This window comes from Geotrypetes seraphini, chromosome 6, assembly GCF_902459505.1.
Source record: "Geotrypetes seraphini chromosome 6, aGeoSer1.1, whole genome shotgun sequence".
Lineage (NCBI taxonomy): Eukaryota > Metazoa > Chordata > Amphibia > Gymnophiona > Dermophiidae > Geotrypetes > Geotrypetes seraphini.
In genome coordinates, this window is record NC_047089.1 from 17,411,130 (window position 1) to 17,431,355 (window position 20,226).

At 46.2% G+C, this 20,226-nt stretch overlaps 1 protein-coding gene across 4 annotated transcripts in view; it reads right to left on the reverse strand.

Moving 5' to 3' along the window:
- Nucleotides 1–20,226, reverse strand: part of TENM4 (teneurin transmembrane protein 4) — a 1,150,563-nt gene that overhangs the window by 342,960 nt on the left and 787,377 nt on the right. For all 4 annotated transcript variants that reach the window (XM_033948175.1, XM_033948174.1, XM_033948172.1 and 1 more), the window contains 2 exons: nucleotides 18,527–18,625; nucleotides 13,245–13,480 (listed from right to left, as the gene is read on the reverse strand). In XM_033948175.1, coding sequence (XP_033804066.1) covers nucleotides 13,245–13,480; nucleotides 18,527–18,625 — 335 coding nt within the window. The remainder of the gene's footprint in view (nucleotides 1–13,244; nucleotides 13,481–18,526; nucleotides 18,626–20,226) is intronic.

The window sequence follows — 20,226 nt, forward strand, 5'->3', positions numbered from 1 at the left end:
ACAGAGAGGTCAGTTGTACCATTAGATGAACATTGGGATAAAAGGGACACTCAAAAAAAAGACAAGAATAGTTTTATTGATGGGCATTTCTCACAGACAAATAGAAATTAATGCATTCACTGAATATATCACATTACATTATTATATCCCACAACACAGAGGAAACACAACCCTGTTGGGAAGCTTAGTCAGTCCTTTGCTTTCAAGTTGGTAGAGACTTGGAATGGACTTCCTGATTCTATTAGATCGCTAGGTCAGCTGCAATGGTTTCGTAAAACCTTAAAACTTTGTTGTTCTCACAATATCTAAACCTATAGGATCTACTAACTCAGTGGTTCCCAACCCTGTCCTGGAGGACCACCATGCCAGTCGGGTTTTCAGGCTAGCCCTAATGAATATGCACGAGAGAGCTCTGCATAGAGTGGAAGTGCCAGGCATGCAAATCTGCTCCATGCATATTCATTAGGGCGATCCTGACAACCCGACTGGCCTGGTGGTCCTCCAGGACAGGGTTGGGAACCACTTTACTAACTGACAACATAGTAAGATCTACTGCTATGGTAAGACTTAACGAATCCCTTTTCTCTTACCTTTTCTACTCTTATGTGTTTTCTGGTCTTCTGACCACATGTAAACCGAGTCGAGCTCCGACGGGAGATGACCCGGTATATAAACTGAAGACTAGATTAGATTACATTTAAGATGTAGTGTTCAGAAGTTGACACAATACTCCAGATGAGGCCTTGCAAACATATTTGTGCAGTTTTGCAAGCTGTATATTTAGGATACAGGCAGAGTAGTCCAAAAACGGGCTGTGAAGCAGAACTGCATTATAACCCTTAGGAAGTAAGATTTATTTATTTTATTTAAGTATTTATATACCACTTATAGCCTAAGTGGTTTTTTACATTCTGATACTCAAGCTTTTTTCCCTATCTGTCCCGGAGGGGCTCACAATCTACCCTAATGTACCTGGGGCAAAGGGGGATTAAGTGACTTGTGAACTGCAAAGCAAAAGGCATGTAAGATGTCAATAAAGCCTGGTGATTTATTTGGTCAATAAATAACAATTTGAACAGTCTCAAAAGAGAGTCTATATGAATATCTCAACCATACCAAAATGGCTCCGTGGACCAGCATCCAGTTGTCAGTGACTTGCCCAGGGTCACAAGGAGCGGCATGGGATTTGAACCCACAACATTTAATGGCATATATATGAAAATCCGAGAAGATAGATAGGAGAGCGAGGATAACATAGAGACACTGACACAACTCAAGGTAGGGGCCGACTTAAATTGCTTTCTCCAGTTTTCACCAAACTAAACTAAACCTTAGGTTTGTATACCGCGCCATCTCCACAAGCGTAGAGCTCGGCACGGTTTACAGGGTTAGGTTGAAAAGGAGCTACAATGAAGGGTTATAGGAAAGGAGCTAGGAAGATAAAGAACCAAAGAGCGGGAGGTGTTAGATTTTTGAAAAGAGCCAAGTTTTCAGGTGTTTGCGGAAGGATTGGAGGGAGCTTGAAATTCTGAGAGGGGATGTGAGGTTGTTCCAGAGTTCTGTGGTTCTAAAGGGGAGGGATGTTCCTAGTTTTCCTACGCGGGATATACCTTTTATAGAGGGGAATGATAGTTTCAGTTTTTGGGAGGATCTAGTGGAATTAGGGTTAGAGGAATTCCAGAAGAGTGGGATAACGGGAGGGAGGATGCCATGTAGGATCTTGAAGGCTAAACAGGCACATTTAAAGAGGACTCTGGAGTGAACTGGGAGCCAATGAAGTTTGGACAGGAGTGGGGAGACGTGGTCGAACTTGCCTTTTGCGAAAATAAGCTTGGCCGCGGCGTTCTGGATTAGCTGAAGTCTATGGAGTTTTTTTTTTAGTTAGGCTTAAATAGATGGAGTTGCAATAATCCAGTCTAGAGAGGATGGTGGATTGAACAAGGACGACGAAGTGAGAATGATGAAAGTACAATCTCACTTTCCTCAACATATGAAGACTAAAGAGGAGAGAACCCAAAACTGCAGCTGAAATTTATTGCCTCGTTTTGGCTGAAGCCGAAGCTGAAAACTTAAAAGACTGGTTGCGTGAATGTGAACCAACGTAGACCTCTGGGGACTGTTAGAGCTTGCAATTAGGAGCCTTCTGCTAAACCCACAGGAGATTATTACCCTCCAGTTTCAGGCTAACAATTGGAAAGAGTCATTTTAACAAGGACTTCTCCACAGGCCTGGCACATTTAGGTTCCCAGGTGAATGCAGATGAACTTAAATATCCTCTGAGACGCAACCTTTGTGAGAACGTGTACAAAATAAATCATGATTGCCAGCTTTTTATGCTCACCCAAACTGCGCAGAAGTTACAAGAGACAGTAGCATTGAGATGTTTCCCGTTTGGGGTTTAGTTATTAAACTGATATAGGGGTCCTGCAGTAGGTGTTTGCGCTCTTACCGCACTTTAGAAAGATTGGCAACCTGAAGAAACACAGGCTCCTGCTTCAGCAGAATCAGCATTTTGGCGGAATTTGGATTTCATTAGTGGTTGGTTTTTCTTACTCGGGACTCCTGATGCAGGCACTATAGCCACAACATGGACCACGTCGAGTCCATGATTTGAAATGATTATTCGCCATATTTATGTGACTTTTTTTTAGACTGTTTGCACATATTTGCTACTAATAAAGAACGGTTTGGAAGACCAGACACACTCTGCTCCTTTTCTTGGACCCTGGTACGGGAAACCATTAACCCAACAGCTAAAGGTAATCCTATGGTCTTGGGGCAATATTGGTAAAGAGCTGATACTAGATCATTGGTTGATCATTGGAACGAACTTCCACTGCAGGTGATTGTGGCCAGCAGTGTGCAAGATTTTAAAAGTAAATGGGATAAGCATGTGAGATCTCTAGGGGGGGTAAAGTCGAGGGGGTGGGTCATTAAAGTGGGCAGACTTGATGGGCTATGGCCCTTTTCTGCCGTCATTTTCTATGTTTCTAACTATTGGGTTCTCAGCATGCTTGTCTACTTTTGTATGAAGAAGACTTTGCTCCGACTCATGTTGAAGAGTACACCCAGTTACTCTAAGACTTAAGTAGATACCAACTGAGTCTTCGTGTAATTGAACACTTAAGTCTCTCCAGAAGGTGAATCACTCTTGACGGAGCCTGGCAAGACTATTCTGAGTCTACCGGAATTAACCGGTCATCCAAGTAAGGGTGCACCTGGATACCTTCCTTGCAAAGGAAAGCAACCACAACAGCCATGACTTTCAAGAAGCTTCAAGGCACTGTTGTTAGCCCAAAAGGGAGAGAGAGCAGAACTGAAAATGTTGGCTTGGGATATAAAACAGTGGAAACTTCCCATGCCTTTCCTGAATTGCGATGTGAAGATATGCTTCTGAAAAGGTCCAGAGGCCTCTACCGACCGCAGGGCTTCCGTTTAGAATTGAGGAACCCCGAGAGAGGTATTTCCCCCTTGCGATCCAAAATGGGGCGGAATAGGGTTACCAGATTTTCCTTCGGGGAAAATCCGGACCCATGGCCACGCCCCCAGGCTTGCTCAGTTCCGCCCGCATCACGCCCCGTCCCAGCCTCATCCCCCCTTAACCCGTTTGTACGCCGGGACGGCATCAGTGCGTGCGACGCGATGACATCACGCGTGCGCGCATGACATCTTGTGTCGCGTCCGCGCATTTGCGGATGCTGTCCCAACGTCGGAAGCTTTTCAAAACCCGAACAAAGTGCCGTCCGGACCTCTGGTAACCCTACCTGGAAAGATCCTGCTTTCTTAGGAACTTCAAGAAAAGTCCATATGCCATCATTAATACTGACATTGGGAAACTTTACTGCTGAAATAAGCAGCATAAAAATCTATTTTCACTTTTTTTGGGCATCCTGCCAGGTATTCATTTTCTTACTTATTCATTTTCAGCATTTGCTAACCCACTCTCGCCATACAGTTCTAGGCCGCTTACAGTAACAACATACGTAATAAATTCACAAAACAAAAATCTTGTGACCTGGAAACAGGATACTGGACTTGACAGACCTTCAGACTATTCCAGTGTGGCAAAGCTGGAATAATCCTTAATTCAACCGAGAACTAAGCAGATAAGAACCAAAATTTATACGAAAGTAAAGGAAAAGAGGAGGGGAAGTTAAGTTATTTTTTACTAGCTGAAAGTAGAGTAGAAGATTGAAGGGAAAGTATTAGATTCTATGTTTAAAGAAATCAGGGATATACAATAGGGAATGGCACGGGGACACATTTTTTCCCATCCCTGCGGGTTCTTTTCCTATCCTTGCCCCCTTCCTGCAAGCTCCATCCTCATCTGCACAAGCCTCGAACAAGTGTTCGAGGCTTGTGCGGTTAAGGCAGAGCTTACGGGAATGGGGACGGGGACGGCGACTGCAAGAAAACTCATGGGAACGGTGCGGGGAAATTGAGTTTCTGCGGGGACGGGGGGAAAAAATCTGTCCCCGTATAATTCTCTAATATACGATTCTGGATTACTTAGCTCTTAGATATTTGCAGTGCTCCAAGCACATCTGTTCCCACCAAGGCGTTGTCCCAGGAAATGAAAGCAACCCAGGAAATGGTCCCTCCTAGCTAAACTCTGGTTCGAGGCAACTATTCAACGGTCCAATGGCCAGCCAAACCCTTATTTAAATTTAAACGGTCCAATAACAAGCCAAATCCTTAAGCTCACTATACTACAGAGCTGAGAACACACATACAGGATTTTCTAGTAAACCCAAAACAACGCTTTCCACTGAGTGGAACACAGAATTTGCAAAACCTCACTTTAGCACAGCAGAAAAGCACCAAGATTTAAAAATCTAAGCTCTACTTTTACTAGAGCAGTGCCCAGATTTTAAACCTGAAGCTTGCTGTAGGCTGGGATGGGTGGGAGCACTTTTGGTTTGGGAGAAGGTGGGGCGCAGCAGTGCAGGGAGTGAAGGAAAGCCAGAAATCATGAAGGAGGGGGGGAGAATGAATATAAACCCTCAATTTATATTCAGTTAACATAGAGAAAAGGGTGACGGGACTAAATCGCGCGAGACAATGGCGCGCAGACAACTGAGCGCAAGGTTGACGGCGCGCCGAAGAAAAGCACTATTTTAAAGGGCTCCGATGGGGGGCGTGGGGGGGGCCCACTTTACTTAACAGACATCGCGCTGGTGTTGTGGGGGGTTTGGGGGGATGTAACCCCCCACATTATACTTAAAACTGAACTTTTTCCCTAAAAAAAACAGGCAAAAAGTTTGGTTTCAAGTATAATGAGGGGGGTTACATCCCCCCAAACCCCCCACAACGCCAGCGCGATGTCTGTTAAGTAAAATAGGGGGGTTCCCCACCAACACCCCCCGTCGGAACCCTTTAAAATAGTGCTTTTCTTCGGTGCGCCATCAACCTTGCGCTCAGTTGTCGGCGCTCAGTTGTCGGCGCGCTGTTGTCTCTCGCGATTTTGTCTATGAACCGAGAAAAGGGTTATCTCAGTTGGTTTATGTGTAGTAAGTACAGCCGATTCTATAAGGAAAGTTGAACCTGTTGTTTATTCCTGTTGTATTTTCTTATTTTTTTAGCAGGAGATACTATTTCTATCTGCAACATGATAAGGTGTAGAAAATAATTACAAATGAAAAGGTTATTCATAATTTTTAAATGAGTTAATTAGCAAACCCAGCCAGATCTCCTCATTGTGGGTAATTAATAATTGATTACACTCGAAATTAAACACAATTTTTCATCAAATTCTAATTAAATATCTGCGTCTCTTTTGCCCGCTGATTAAATCGGTTAGTCTGTTACAGAGAAGCCCTTTGTTAAATATGTTTGTGCAAAGCTGAACACATTAATTTTGTTTTTAATAATTGATAGGTCCTTTAGAAATGAGCAATTACGGTTCATAATTACAGAATTTCAACTGGACCATCCTTCCTGGCGCTTGGCCACTGCTGCCTCTTGGCAGATGCTGAAATCTAATCTTTCCAGTACGAAATGGTCTGAAGCAAACATTGCGGTTCATAGACAAAATCGCGCGAGACAACGGCGCGCCGACAACTGAGTGCAGACAACTGAGCGCAAGGTTGACGGCGTGCCGAAGAAAAGCACTATTTTAAAGGGTTCCGACGGGGGGTGTTGGTGGGGAACCCCCCCTATTTTACTTAACAGACATCGCGCTGGCTTTGTGGGGGGTTTGTAACCCCCTCATTATACTTGAAACCAAACTTTTTGCCTGTTTTTTAGGGAAAAAGTTCAGGTTTAAGTATAATGTGGGGGGTTACAACCCCCCAAACCCCACACGCCAGCGCGATGTCTGTTAAGTAAAGTGGGCCCCCCCACACACCCCCGTCGGAGCCCTTTAAAATAGTGCTTTTCTTTGGCGCGCCGTCAACCTTGCGCTCAGTTGCCTGCGCTCAGTTGTTGGCGCGCCGTTGTCTCGCGCAATTTAGTCCCGTCACCAAACACTGCGATGGCCATCCGTTCAAGGACTAAGAAAATGCTGAGGTGCCGAGTCTCAGGCGACCAGACGTCCGGATCTTCCCTTTTGAGGACATGTCCGGGAGTCCGGACGGCTTTTCAAAACCCAGCGCTTTTGGCCGGCTTTTGAAAAGCCTCCTCAAATCGCATCGGGCAGGCAGCGGGGGCAGAGCTAAGGCGGGATTAGGGCATTACAGGATAGGGACAGGCGGAACTGGGCAGGTCTAGGGGGTGTCCGACTGGAAAATCTGGCAACCCTAGGTGATTCAAACACCGAGGGCCAGATTCTGTAACCAACACCGTTGTCGGTGGCCACCTTGAAAGGTAGGCACTGGAAATCTAGGCCATGGTTTTCCGGGGCCTACCTTCAATGTGAATTTCACTTCCGTAGGTGATTTAGGCCGCCAAACGCCACTTCCGGCGATAGCCACGCCTACAGTGGCGTTAACTGGCTTAAAGTGCCAATGGAGGCGCGATTCTGGTGCCGATTTTTTAGGGGCCAGTAGGTGCCTTGAAAATCAGTTAAAACACCATTTAAACACTGTTGTTTTTTTTTTTTTTTTACTGAGCTTGGGCACCTACTGGCGTCTAAAAATCCCACGCCATTTAGAGAATCCGGGCTCGAGTGCTTCCATTTAGACGCCTGATGTCACGGGGTCAGAGTAAATTCTATAACAGTATCTGGTCGCCCAGATTCCATTACAGAACACCAGCAAACCTGGTACCAGTGCGTACATTTGCACAACCGCAGTTAAACTATCTGTGTAAATGCAGTAGGGGCATGTGAAACTTGCAGCCCTGCCTTTTCACCACCCATGTGCATGCCCCTCTTGCATTTACACGCTTTGCGCATCATTACAGAATAAGGCTTAGGCACCCTGCTAATGCCCTCCCCATCCCCGCCCTGTACACTATTACACCTAGTGGCACATCAGAAAAAAAGTCACTGCAAAGCCGATACATCTCACCAGAAATGTAAGGATTTGTATTCCAAACAACAGCTCATAACAGAACATCCTTATGGTAAGGACAGCCAGTTCTGTCTTTATATGAGAGGGATGTACCTTATATTTTCCTTTTAAATTCACATTTACTCCTGAACTGCCTTGGTGGTTGTACCGTGCATGCAAAGAGCTGAACGTAAAGTCTCCTTCCAGCACCAAAACCTGACCTTCTCTCTCATCCTCATCTCCACTGACCCAATGCATCATCCCCTGCGCTGACATCAGAACTTCCCGTCTCTGGGATTCCAACCGAGTCACTCAAGGCACCGCCACAAAAGACCTGGGATCAGCCCTCAGCTGTACGATTCAACAGCACTTCCCACCGATTTTGCAGTTTTAGGCAGAACCGCAGCCGAATCAAAACGGAAGCCCAGAAAGTAAGAGGTCACGGTGTTCAACAGTAGCCAAAAACCCAACCCAGAAATGAGTTGAAACATTTGAACTTGTGTTTACAATTACACACCCTTCCTCGTGCACAGAATCTAATTTCACCATTGAGCTTCTGCAGATGAGAAGAGCCATCAAACTACAAACCCCAGAGCACAATGAAAGTTCTCCCTCTCAACCTGCGGAAGAAAGTCCATCACGAAGCCTTCCTCCCACAAATCAATCATATTGACGGGCATTCTGATTAGAGGCAGATGGGAGGGGGTTTTTTTTGTTGTTTTTTTTTTTGCTCAAACCTCTTAAAACCTAGCTGTATTTCATGAGGTTAACACGCTTGAATGGTACATGAAAAGACGGCGTCCACTAAATCCATACTGCAGGAAAAGCTCAATTCTGTTTCACGGTCTTCTTGCTACTTATGCCGCGTTTGACTTTTTCAAATATAAAGTTAACTTACAGCAAAAAATGTTACAAAAAAAAAAAAAAGACCAAAACTCAACCAGGGGTTAATTCAGGACCCTCCATGTGGCTTTTAGAAAGCAAAGTAGTCATGGAAATCATTACTTCGGCGGTACTAGGAAAAATTCATTTGCGATAAAATCTGACAGGGAAAACTCCTTTTTTCAATTTGAGTCTGATTTAATCCCAGAGGAGGCCAAAGGTTTACAAAACCTCTCCCCCCCCCCAACCTCATTCCCTCCCCCAACTTTTTCTTCCTCTCTCCCTGCCCTTTCTTTCTCCTTGCCTCCCTTTCTTTTTTTCTCTCTTCATGCCCTCTTTCTTTTTTTCTGTTTCCCTTCTTTCCTTCTATCTCCTTGCCTGCCCCCTTTCTTTCTTTCTTTCCCCCTGCCCTCCACCAAGCCACTGCTACCACCATCTCCAACTATTCCAAACAGGAATGGGTTGCGGCCAGGTTCAGAACTTGATGTAAAACACAGAGACCCGGATTCTGTATAGGACACCCGGGAGGAGCATCTTATACAGATTCGGGCCTACACTAACCCCGATTCTGTAACCGACATCCATGTTACAGACGCCGGTTTCAGAACCGAGTTACAGCAGATGTGGCCGCTACACTTATCGTGGCAAGGGATCTCCCTGCCGTGATAGGTATAGCGGCCGCCTGTCTCCCCCCCCACCCCCGACGATCGCTAGCAGGAGGTGCCCAACCCCTCCTGCCGGAAGGCCACCCACCCGCACGATCGCTTACAGCTGCTTAAAATCGGGGTGCACTTTGCAGAATCCGGGCCAAAAGGTCTCCGTAACCAACACGAACAACTTTCATGTGGAAGAAGATCTTTAGGAAACAGGGAGTTTGCCACCATGCAGAAAGAACAGAAGAAAACAGAAAGGAAAGGAAGAAACGAGACCTAAAGACAAGAGGGCTACGGAAATAATTTTGTGGTACTGGTGGAAGTCAGTAAAATCCAAAACTAGGCTATTTGATATTTTCCAAGATAAAAAGGCTGATGTTCTAAGACAGTGCATTGCAAACTGTGTGCTGAGATTCCAGGTGTGCCGTGAGACACCAGGAAGGAGGAGAGTCGACTGCCCACAGGATGTGCCTCTCGCAGCGAGAGGCACATCCTATCTCTCCTTCCCTTCCAGCACCCCGCACTGGTGGCTCAGGGCCCCGTCTGGAGGGCCTTCGTGCATTGCGTCGACGTCCGCACATTTCCGGATGCCCTCAGCTCTGCAAAGTTTGCGAGACACTGTTGTTCTAAGAGGAGACAATTGCTTTGCACGCTATTTGCAATAACACACCCCGTTTCCTATTTTTAATGGGGTCTTTTACTAAAACACATTATGAGTCGCAGTTAACAGCTTAATGTGGGATTTTACCAAGCGCTAACTGCAAATCTAATTCATGGCGGCATTTGTAGTATTTTTTTTTTTTTATTCAGGTCACGCACGATACCTGCACAGATTAATAAAGAATGGTGCCTAAAAGGGAGGTGACGAGTAGTGCGACACTTAGGCGTGATTCTATAAACGGGAAGCGCACTTTATAGAAAATTATACCTAGCGACTTCTAGAGTGGACTTAGGAATCAATATCCATCCTAACCTTAGACACACCATAAAAAACAGGGCTAGATCACGGGTGGGCAACTCCGGTCCTCGAGGGCCGGAATCCAGTCGGGTTTTCAGGATTTCCCCAATGAATATGCATGAGATCTATTTGCATGCACTGCTTTCGATGCATATTCATTGGGGAAATCCTGTAAACCCGACTGGATCCCGGCCCTCGAGGACTGGAGTTGGCCACCCTGGGCCAGATTCACTAAGCCAGTGGTAGGCAATTCCGGTCCTTGAGAGCCGGAGCCAGGTCAGGTTTTCAGGATATCCACAATAAATATGCCCGAGTTAGATTTGCATCTCAAGGAGGCAATGCATGCAAATCCGTCTCATGCATATTCATTGTGGATATCCTGAAAACCTGACCTGGCTCCGGCTCTCAAGGACCGGAATTGCCTACCCCTGCACTAAGCAAACCGATCATGTATCAATCGGTTTGCGAGCCCTTTGTGACCCGATTTCCCTCGGACCCGATTCACTAACCTCTGTCCCGATCATCCTCCGATCCGTGCATGCAAATGAGGGGGGGGAATGGCATTGAAATGTAGGCAGGCAGCGATTCACTAACCAAAACCCTGCAACAACGACTGGGCTGGCCGATCACAAACAAGCCACTGCTGGGGACCAGTCATTCACTGCCATCTCCTGCTCTATGCCTGCCGTCTGCCTCGACTTTCCAGCTCTCTGTCCCCCGACTCTCCTGCTCTCTGCCGCGATTTTCTCCTGCCACCCTGTTCTGCCCCAAATGTGCCTCTCCTGTGCGCTCTCTGCCCCTGACTCTCCTGATCTCTGCCCCAAGCGCTGCCCTGGCCTTCCCCCGCAGTGTGAGCCCATGGTTTTAACCCATGGGTTTAAAGCGGGTTAAAAGCATGGGCTCGCTGGCAGTTCGGTCTGCTAGCTTCCCAGAACGTTTAGGCTTTAATTTGCAGCTACGAGACGTTTAGTTCTTTCCCTGCCGGAAGCTGACTTTATTAAACATTGAAACAACAATAAAGAACGTTTTAAACTTCTTTTTTCTTATTGCAGTCATTGGTTAAATAGAAAACCGATGCTCTAAACCAGCATCGCCTATTAGTGCAAATTTGAAAGCGTGCTATTTTGGAATATGCAATCTAACAGACCCACCTTTTATTACAGATATTAACTTGTTTATTATTATCACCATATAATTGCCCTAAGTTCCCGAAAACATACGCTTTAAAATGCAATGTACTTTGCATGACTGGATTTCTGCCTAGCTTCAGGAAGTAAGCGGGTATTCTAGTATCCAGGGTAGGGTTGGCAGAAGCAATACAAATTTTTCAGATGTCGGCTGAAAAGCAACAAGTTTAAAAAAAGTCGCTGCTCTTCGACGCATGCGCAGACCATCTACAGATGGTCTGCGCGTGCGTCGAGATCGCTGCAGAGCAATCCAGGCGTTCAGTTGGGGGCGTGATTCCGATTGTCCTCATTTGCACGAGGACGATTCGTGAATCAGCCCCCCGGACACGGATCGGATCGGTGCCCTTAGTGAATCTAGCCCAGGGGTGCCCAATAGGTTGATTGCGATTGACCGGTAGAACGCCAAGGCAATGCGAGTCGATCGCGGAGCTCATCCCGGGCTCCGTGACAGACTAACTTTGCCTTGGCGATCTACCGGGCCGATCAGCCTTCCTCTCCTTGACGTCAATTCTGCTGTCGGAGAGGAAGTTCGGGCCAGCCAATCGCTGCCTGGCTGGGCCGGAACTTCCTCTCCGATGGCAGAATTGATATCAGGGAGAGGAATGCTGGGGCAGTGGCAGCTTTGGGGCCTGTTACCCGATGGTGGCGGCGGCGGCGGCTTGGGGGCCTGTTCCCCGATGGTGGCAGCAGTGGCTTGGTGGAAGGCTGGGAGAAAGAAAGAAAGGGGGCATGAAGAGAGAAAAAAAGAAAGGGAGGCAGGGAGAAAGAAAGGGCAGAGAGAGAGGAAGAAAAAGTTGGGGGAGGGAATGAGGTCTGGAGGAGAGGAAGCATACAGGCTGAAAGAAGGGAAGAAAGATTGGATGCACAGTTAGAAGAAAGTGCAACCAGAGACTCATGAAATCACCAGACAACAAAGGTAGGAAAAATGATTTTATTTTCAATTTAGTGATCAAAATGTGTCTGAATTTATATCTGCTGTCTATATTTTGCACTATGGCTCCCTTTTACTAAACCACAATAGCAGTTTTTAGCACAGGGAGCCTATGAGCGTCGAGAGCAGCACTGGGCATTCAGCGCAGCTCCCTGTGCTAAAAACTGCTATCGTGGTTTAGTAAAAAGGGAGGGGGTATATTTGTCTGTTTTTGTATGGTTGTTACTGAGGTGACAGTGCATAGAGTCATCTGCCTTGACCTCTTTGAAAAAAACCCCGGAATAGGAATAATTAATATTTTCTCTACATACAGTGTGCTTTGAGTTTTTTAAAAAATTTTATTGTTGGTAGATCATTTTGACTTGGTCATTTTAAAAGTAGCTCGCAAGCCCCAAAAGTGTGGGCACCCCTGATCTAGCCCATAGAAACACGATGGCAGATAAAGGCCAAATGGCCCATCCAGTCTGCCCATCCACAGTAACCATTATCTCTTTCTTTCTCTGAGAGATCCCACGTGCCTTTCCCAGGCCCTTTTGAATTCAGATACAGTCTCCGTCTCCACCACCTCTTCCGGGAGACCGTTCCACGCATCTACCACCCTTTCTGTAAAAAAAGTATTTCCTTAGATTATTCCTGAGCCTATCGCCTCTTAACTTCATCCTAGGCCCGCTCATTCCGGAGCTTCAAATGAAAGAGACTCAACTTTAGCGTATGATATCTGTTCTGCTTCTTAATACAATCATCGGTAAAAAACCCTGATGATTGTATTAAGGAGTGGAACAGATATCATACGCTAAACAGTGTGTTACAGAAAACTGACTGTGCGCATGACTCCAGTCTCTGAGGCTTTTTTCCCCCCCTAATCTATGCAGTGAAATTGCAGTGTCTGACATTACTAACTGAGAGACCTCTCAACTTAAGAGTGGGATTCTGTATTATTTAGTCATAAATTTTGCATGCTACATTTTTTTATATTCCTCTTTTGCACGCATAAAAAATAGCATGCAAAATCTGTAATTCTGTGCAGTAAGAACCACAGTTTGGCACAAACACCTTCATCTTTTTCTGACACTTTAAGTCGTAAGGTGAAAAAGAAGATACCGTTTAACGGCTGCTCTGACTTGATTACCACAGAATCTCGATGAGCGACAGTGCGCAAGGCAAAACAGAGAACGTTAAAGAAAAAAAAAAGTGACAGCTTACCGATAAAATACGCCAGGAGAATCACCAGGGTGACGGAGATGATAATGGCACTCAGGGCGGTACATTTCCAATTGCAGTACTTGTACGGTTTCTTCAGATTAAAGGTGGGTCTAGAGAATGTACTTCTGGGCAGGGGTCTGGGTGGAGGGGAATACACAGTGCTGGAAGTCAGGGGGTACCCTGGCGACGTCGTGCAAAAGAGGGGCGAGGTGCCTCCGGGCTTGAACAGGAAGTGCCTGCAGGAACACAAGAAAGTAGGGTTAGCCAACCTTCGCTGGGCGGAGGCCGTAGTCAAAACGATCGCGCTGGCGATCAACTGCTTGAGGTGGCAGCCACGGCAAAATCAGGGAGTTGCCGCCCCCCTCCCTCCGGAACTCCATACCAAACTCCCTAAGAGAAGAAACAAATTGAAATGACTTCAAATCCAACTTAAAAAAAACCTTTCTGCTCAGCGACGCCTTTGAACTGCAATTGTCCTCGCAAGGACGATTCGACATTCCCCCAACCGAGATCTTTCCCGCACCTTTCGTCTGGCCTGTCCACGTTTCCTTTTCTTTTGGACTTTGCAGTTCCATCCCTCGTTCCCTTGGTTACAGTCCGTCCCGTCCACTTGTTTTGTCGTACGAACCCGCCCCGGTGATGTTTATATTTGCTAATTTTGTTGTTTTGGGGCTCCTTTTACTAAGGTGCGCTAGCGTTTTTAGCGCACGCGGACTAGCGCGCACTAACCCCCGCACTACGCGGCTAGAACTAATGGCAGCTCAATGCTGATGTTAGCGTCTAGCGCGCATGGCATTGTAGCGTGCGCTACTCTGCGCGTTAAAGCCCTTAACGTAGCTTAGTAAAAGGAGCCCTTCATTTACCATTTAAATGGGTTTTTTAAAATATAATTACCTTTTATCGATGAACACCACTTAGAAGCCTGATTAGGTGGTATAATAAATTTTAAATAATCCTGACGAGCTGGACATCTGATTTATACATCTTTTCTGGAAAGCTACTTGAGGTCGTTAACGTCCATCTATTGTAGCCCTGCAAAAGGGTCAGCGTTCTATCGACACAATCACTCCCAGGAAGAATGTATATTCAGAGTGTTCTACCTCAGAGGACATCGCCCAGGGTTGCCAGATTTCCTCTTTAAAAAAATAAATAAATAAATAAAAAGACGACACCTGGCCCCGCCCTGTTCTGCCCCAGCCCTGCCCCACTCTGCCTCCAGCTCCGCCCCACTCCATCCGCAGCCCCAGATGATCCTCCCCGCGCTCGGGGACGCGTCTGGAGGGCCTCTGCGCACACGCGCGCGGGCCGTTATCGTGTCAACGTCCGCGCAGAGGCCCTCCAGACATGACCTTGAGCTCGGGGGACTTCCAAAACTCGGGACAAACCACCAGGTTTTGGAAATCACTCAAAGATACCCAGACATCTGGTAACCCACGGCCAGACTAGATGGGCCACTTGGCCTTTATCTGCCGTCACGTTTCTAAAATCACCAAGTTACATACTCGCAGCAGGTAGGGTTACCAGAGGTCCGGATTTACCCGGATATGCCCTCTTTGTCCGGGTTTTGAAACCGCTTCCTCTTCAGATGGCATCGGGAAGAGGCATCCGCGCATGAGCGGATGCCCTCCCGATCAACGCGAAAAAGGCTGAGGGGGGAGCTAGGGCTAGGGGCAAGGCTGGGGCGTGGCATAGGTATAACTGGGCGGGCCTGGGGGCGGGCCTTTTTTACACAAGTAAATCTGGTAACCCTAACAACAGGAGGCAAGCCACAGTGGAACTTGCACAGTTCCTATAGGAACCATTTTCAGATGGTTTTCTATTTATTTATGGGAAAACATGCTTGGAAATTTGCCTAAGTCCCTACCAAGGAAACAGACATCTGCTCTCCACAGTTTGCAAACTTTTCAATATGAAAGACAAGGGGATGGGCTGGAATGAGTCGGCCATATGCAGGAATGTCATTTCCAAACCCTCTCCCCCCCCCCCCCCTTGTGTTAACCCTCCTGCTTTGAGAATGAAAAGCGGGAGGGTTCTAAAATGCACAGGAGCACGCCAGCTGTGGGATTTTCAAAGGGAAATTTCACGAGGGGGGGGGGTGACCTTTCGAAAAAGCTGCGGGTTCAAAATTACCTTAGTAGGGAGCAATGTTATAACAGCTATAACTTTTTTTTTTTAATTTAATGCTCTTCTATGTGAGCCTTTCAAAAATGTGCTCCCAGACCCAGCCTAAGAAGTACAGAGAAAGCGCCGAAGCGGGCAGTAAGTTCGTGGCTGCCCACGCTGAAGTTTAAAGGGTACAGGGGAAAGGAAGGGTCGCCTGCGCAGTAAGGAAAGGAGGAGGGGGCGGGGACGGAGAGGAAGACCACGCACAGGGCGGACAGCCCCCCCGCCGCACTAGGCCATTGCGCCGATCTGGTATCTGCGGCACTCTCCCCTTTCCCTTCCTCCACCCTGCCGCAGTACTTTCTTCACCTCTCACGTTGCTGGCGCTGCCCGACAGCGCTGCATGCAGGGCCTGCTTTGGGGCCTTCCCTCAGCCGCGTCTGCATAAACAGGACGTTGCGTCAGCCGGGCGGGACATGGCTGAGGGAAGGCCCCGGAGCAGGCCCTGCATGCAGCGCTGTCGGGCAGCGCCAGCAGAGTGAAAGGTGAAGAAAGTGCTGTGCTGGGGGGGGGGGGGTTGAGAGAGGGAAAGGCGAGCGTACAACTCCTTCAGTCCATGTCAGCGCAGGATCGTACCGAGCAGGTTCTGACAAACAGGAATGCAGCTGGACAAGTTGGTACCTCCTCCCTTTGTTGTCCACCTTGCTCAGACCCTCTTGGAAAATCCGCATTGGCTGATGCTAAAGAATTTTAAGGACGCGCTTTACAGTTGCAAATTATTGTCTCTTTCTTTATTTTATTTATTTTTTAAATTTAGAATAGCATTCTAGGTGGGAAGCGGAAGGTTTGGCAAGGGAGACTGGTTGTTTTGGGGGGTTTTTCCCCAAAAGTGGACGTGAAAAACGAGGCGCGAGCTACAAATCGGGATCCGAGTTTTACTCGAAACCTTTTTCATCCAGAAATACAGGGCTCCTTTTATGAAAAAACTACCGCCTGCTCGAGAGGAGGCGGTAGCGGCTAGCGCGCGCTATTCCGCGCGCTAAGGCCCCGACGCGCCTTCGTAAAAGGAGCCCAAAATTTCACCAGTGCCAGAGGAAAGTTTGAATCAGAAATTGAAGCATAGTAAAAAATGTAACAAAATGGAAAAAATTAAGTACTTCATCTCTGTCAAAATATGTCCGTTCCGTCCCCCCAGGACTGAGCAGTCTCCTTCAGCGTGTCCAGAGACAATTCGATTCAACTGTATTAGATTAACCCTCTCACTTATTTTTAAAAAAGTTGCCTCTTACACCAGACGCACTAATAGGTTCCTTGTTTTGGAAGTTAGTGCTGGTTTATGCTTGATTTCAGGAATTATGTGTTTGTTTTCTTTTTAAAATATTACATATCAGTCACGATTAAATCGCCACAGCACAATTTATCGCAATTTTAGTTTAAAAAAAATCTTCCTGCAGCCCTAGCTTTTACTTGTAACCCGCTCTGGGGAAGGATGGGACATAAATAAAGCTACACTACCATTACTACTACACAAAGGCCCAGATTCTAGACACAGCTTGGTAAGTTAGGCCTCATTGCTTTAACTGGTTTTAATTAAAACCCGATTAAAAGCTTGTTTAACAAATTTAGGCGCCGGAATTGTGTTTAAGCATGGCGCCTAGCGGCACCTGAGGTCAAAGGAGGCGTGATGATAGGTGGTGATGACCGTAGGCCCCATTAAGGCCTACATTACCAGCTCCTAAGTTTTTCTCTTAGGCACCATTAGCCGCAGTTCTGTAAACGGCGCCTAAGAGCGACTGACGTGCGGCCAATGCCAATTTTGTAGTCACCGTCCGATGTAGGCACCGTTTACAGAATCCGGCCCCACGTGCCTGATCTGTAGCATATCGTTGCCAGTTGTGAAAACAAATTCCTCCTCTTCCCGTGATATCAAACAGCAGTATCTTTCGGACACTCACGTGCAGTGCTGTTCGGTTCCCGGCAAGCCACTCTTCTTAAGCTGGATCCATTCTGCTGTTCTAACTTGTCCCTATAATTATCAGGTATCAGCCATGAAAGTGGGCGGTACCTGGATAAATTCTGCCTCCATCTTGACTCCGCCCCTGCACGGTCCAAGCACGGTGTGGACAACACTAAGGCAGTCAAAGATTCCCAGTAATGATTTGGGTAATGACACTAAAACCCAGCGGTTGGTACTAGCGAGAAGGTGAACCACGCCAACACAGATAAGTCCCGCTGAAAATAGGGCTTAGCATTTTTTGTTCTGAAGGACTGTACAGAAGAAAAAATATGGAACCAGATGCTGGACTTCCAAGAGTTAAAATTGGTGACGTCTATTTATTGTCTTGAATACATAAAATGTTTCACAATATATTAAAAGCATTTTCAGCCAGCATTCGTTTAACAGTTCACTGTTATCTGACTGCTTTTTACTGTGTTCAAAGGACCCCTGATGAAGGCTAGATACTGCCGAAACACGGCCCGTGAAAGGTCTGTTTATTGCAAACGCAGTACAATCATTGTCTTTATACCGTTGGAATGTGTTTGGCTTTTAATATATTGTGAAACATTTTATTTGTTCAAGGCATTAATAAACTTCACCAATTTTAACTGTTGGAAGTCCAGGATCTGGTTCCACATTTTTTCTTCTGTAGAATCCGGCTTTTGTGGTACCTAGGTCCATTCCTGTGGGAGGTTGAACCGTCCTGGTGACGTTGACCACCTCTGCAGTGTTTTTCTGTGTCCGGAGGGATTGTTCTGAAGGACAACATTACTATCCCCATAGAATATAGCAGTCAACATTTACGTCTTTGGGGTGGATATGAACACCTGCAGCAAACTCTGACCTTTTTGGACAATATTTTACTCAAGTCTTCGGGGAAAAGCAGCTGCCTTCAACATGCAAAAAAAAAAAAAAAAAATATCTAGAAATCCACCAGCTCAACAGTTTTCAAATTTTTTCCACTGTTAGTTCATGGAGTTAATACCACAATGGCAAAAACCCAATGAGATGTCATGGATAAACATATTAACGATGTCTCGGTAATATGTATCGGGAATCTGTTTTGCAACCACTACGCGAGAAGGGGAAAACATTATTAGCCATTTCAAACATACACGAGAGCAGCAAAGTGCACACATGCAAAATGTACAGAGAGCGAGTGCATAAGTGTGTCACATACCCATCACTGAAAGCACCGTCATGTCGGGAGGAGGTGAGAATGTCCATCTCAATGAGGTTGTCCTGCAAAGTCTCAAGGAATGTCTGCTTTGCTATGTTTCTACATACAGATGGAAAACATGAATGGAGCCAGTGAGTCATGCATATATGAAGTATGACTTTCAAAATACAAAGCTTGTCTTAGGATTACTGTGCATGAAATTAGAATGGTACACTATATATATAAGGTCCATATACATATATAGCATTTTTTTTTAATGACATGTTGCATAGGCTCTTTCCAAAAGACTGCATACAAAATGGCGTTCCACTCAGAGCTGTCGGGACCCCCCTGCCACATTACACATGCACAGCGAGAGTTGCTAATGAACGCTTGCAGGCCAGATGCAATAATGCAGTTATGACGCGTTTTGTTAGTAACTAGGCTCAACCGGCAGTAAAATTATCAGAGCAATTTCTATATTAGGCACACTTGTTATCTGAGAGCATTTTTTGATATGTAATTTCAGTCGAGGTGCCACTTACATTCACACTTGTCATAAGCACTATTCTTTAAGCTTGCGCATAAGTGGCGTGGAGAGGCATTTTCAATACGAAAACACACAAAGATCGAATAGTGAACGTGACCATTTTCAAAACTGCAAAATATCTTGTTTTGGTTTTTTGAAAATGGCCATTTTTCAGACGCGCGTCTTATCTTTTTTTGAACCATTTTTTGAAAAAAAAAAAACCCCAGTCAAAAGAAAAACATGCAAAACAAGCCATTGAGATGTTGGAGGGGGCTGGCATTTTTAGTAGACTGACCACAAAGACATCCCAGCAGAACAGTGGGACGTCTTAAGGGGCACAGCAGTGAACTTCACAAAAAAAGGCTCAGGTACACACCTCACCATAACCCCCTTATTGTGTATAGCAGGGGTCTCAAAGTCCCTCCATGAGGGCCGCAATCCAGTCTGGTTTTCAGGATTTCCTCAATGAATATGCATGAGATCTATGTTCATGCATTGCTTTCAATGCATATTCATTGGGGAAATTCTGAAAACCCGATTGGATTGCGGCCCTCAAGGAGGGACTTTGAGATCCCTGGTGTATAGGGAGCCCTCCAAAACCCACCCCAAACCTATTGTACCTACCTGTATGCAGCCCATTCTTGTTATACACGCGTTCACGATGCATGCATTTACCTATCCGTGGTTGCATCAATTGCAACCTATATTCGCCATTTGTGTTCACATTTTCATTTAAAAAAAACAGACAGATTTTTTTTTGCTTTCACTTTCACCTTGCGGTTAAGGCTTTGCTTCCAGATATGGTCCCGAAGCGTCCAGAGAGTGAATTACAGGTACTTCAAGCGCTGCCGCGTGCAGGAACCGGTTTCATTTTCCGCGTACTGTTGGAGCCTAGCCTCTATTTTCCCATAGACTCAACGTTTTCGTTATTCGCAATTTCGCAGTTGGTGAACATTTTCAGGAACCATACTACCGCAAATAACAAGAACGGACTGTAGCACTCCAACAGTCTTTATGTCTGCAGATGTCACCTACATGTAGGTACAGTAGGATTTGGGTGGGTTGTGGAAGGTTCACATATTCCACCACAAGTGTAGTAGTTACAGGTGGATATGGGCCAAAGCCCTCATCTCTATGGTTGACTATACCTCCCAATAAGCTACTCCGGGAATCTGCTTGCTGTTCCACTAGG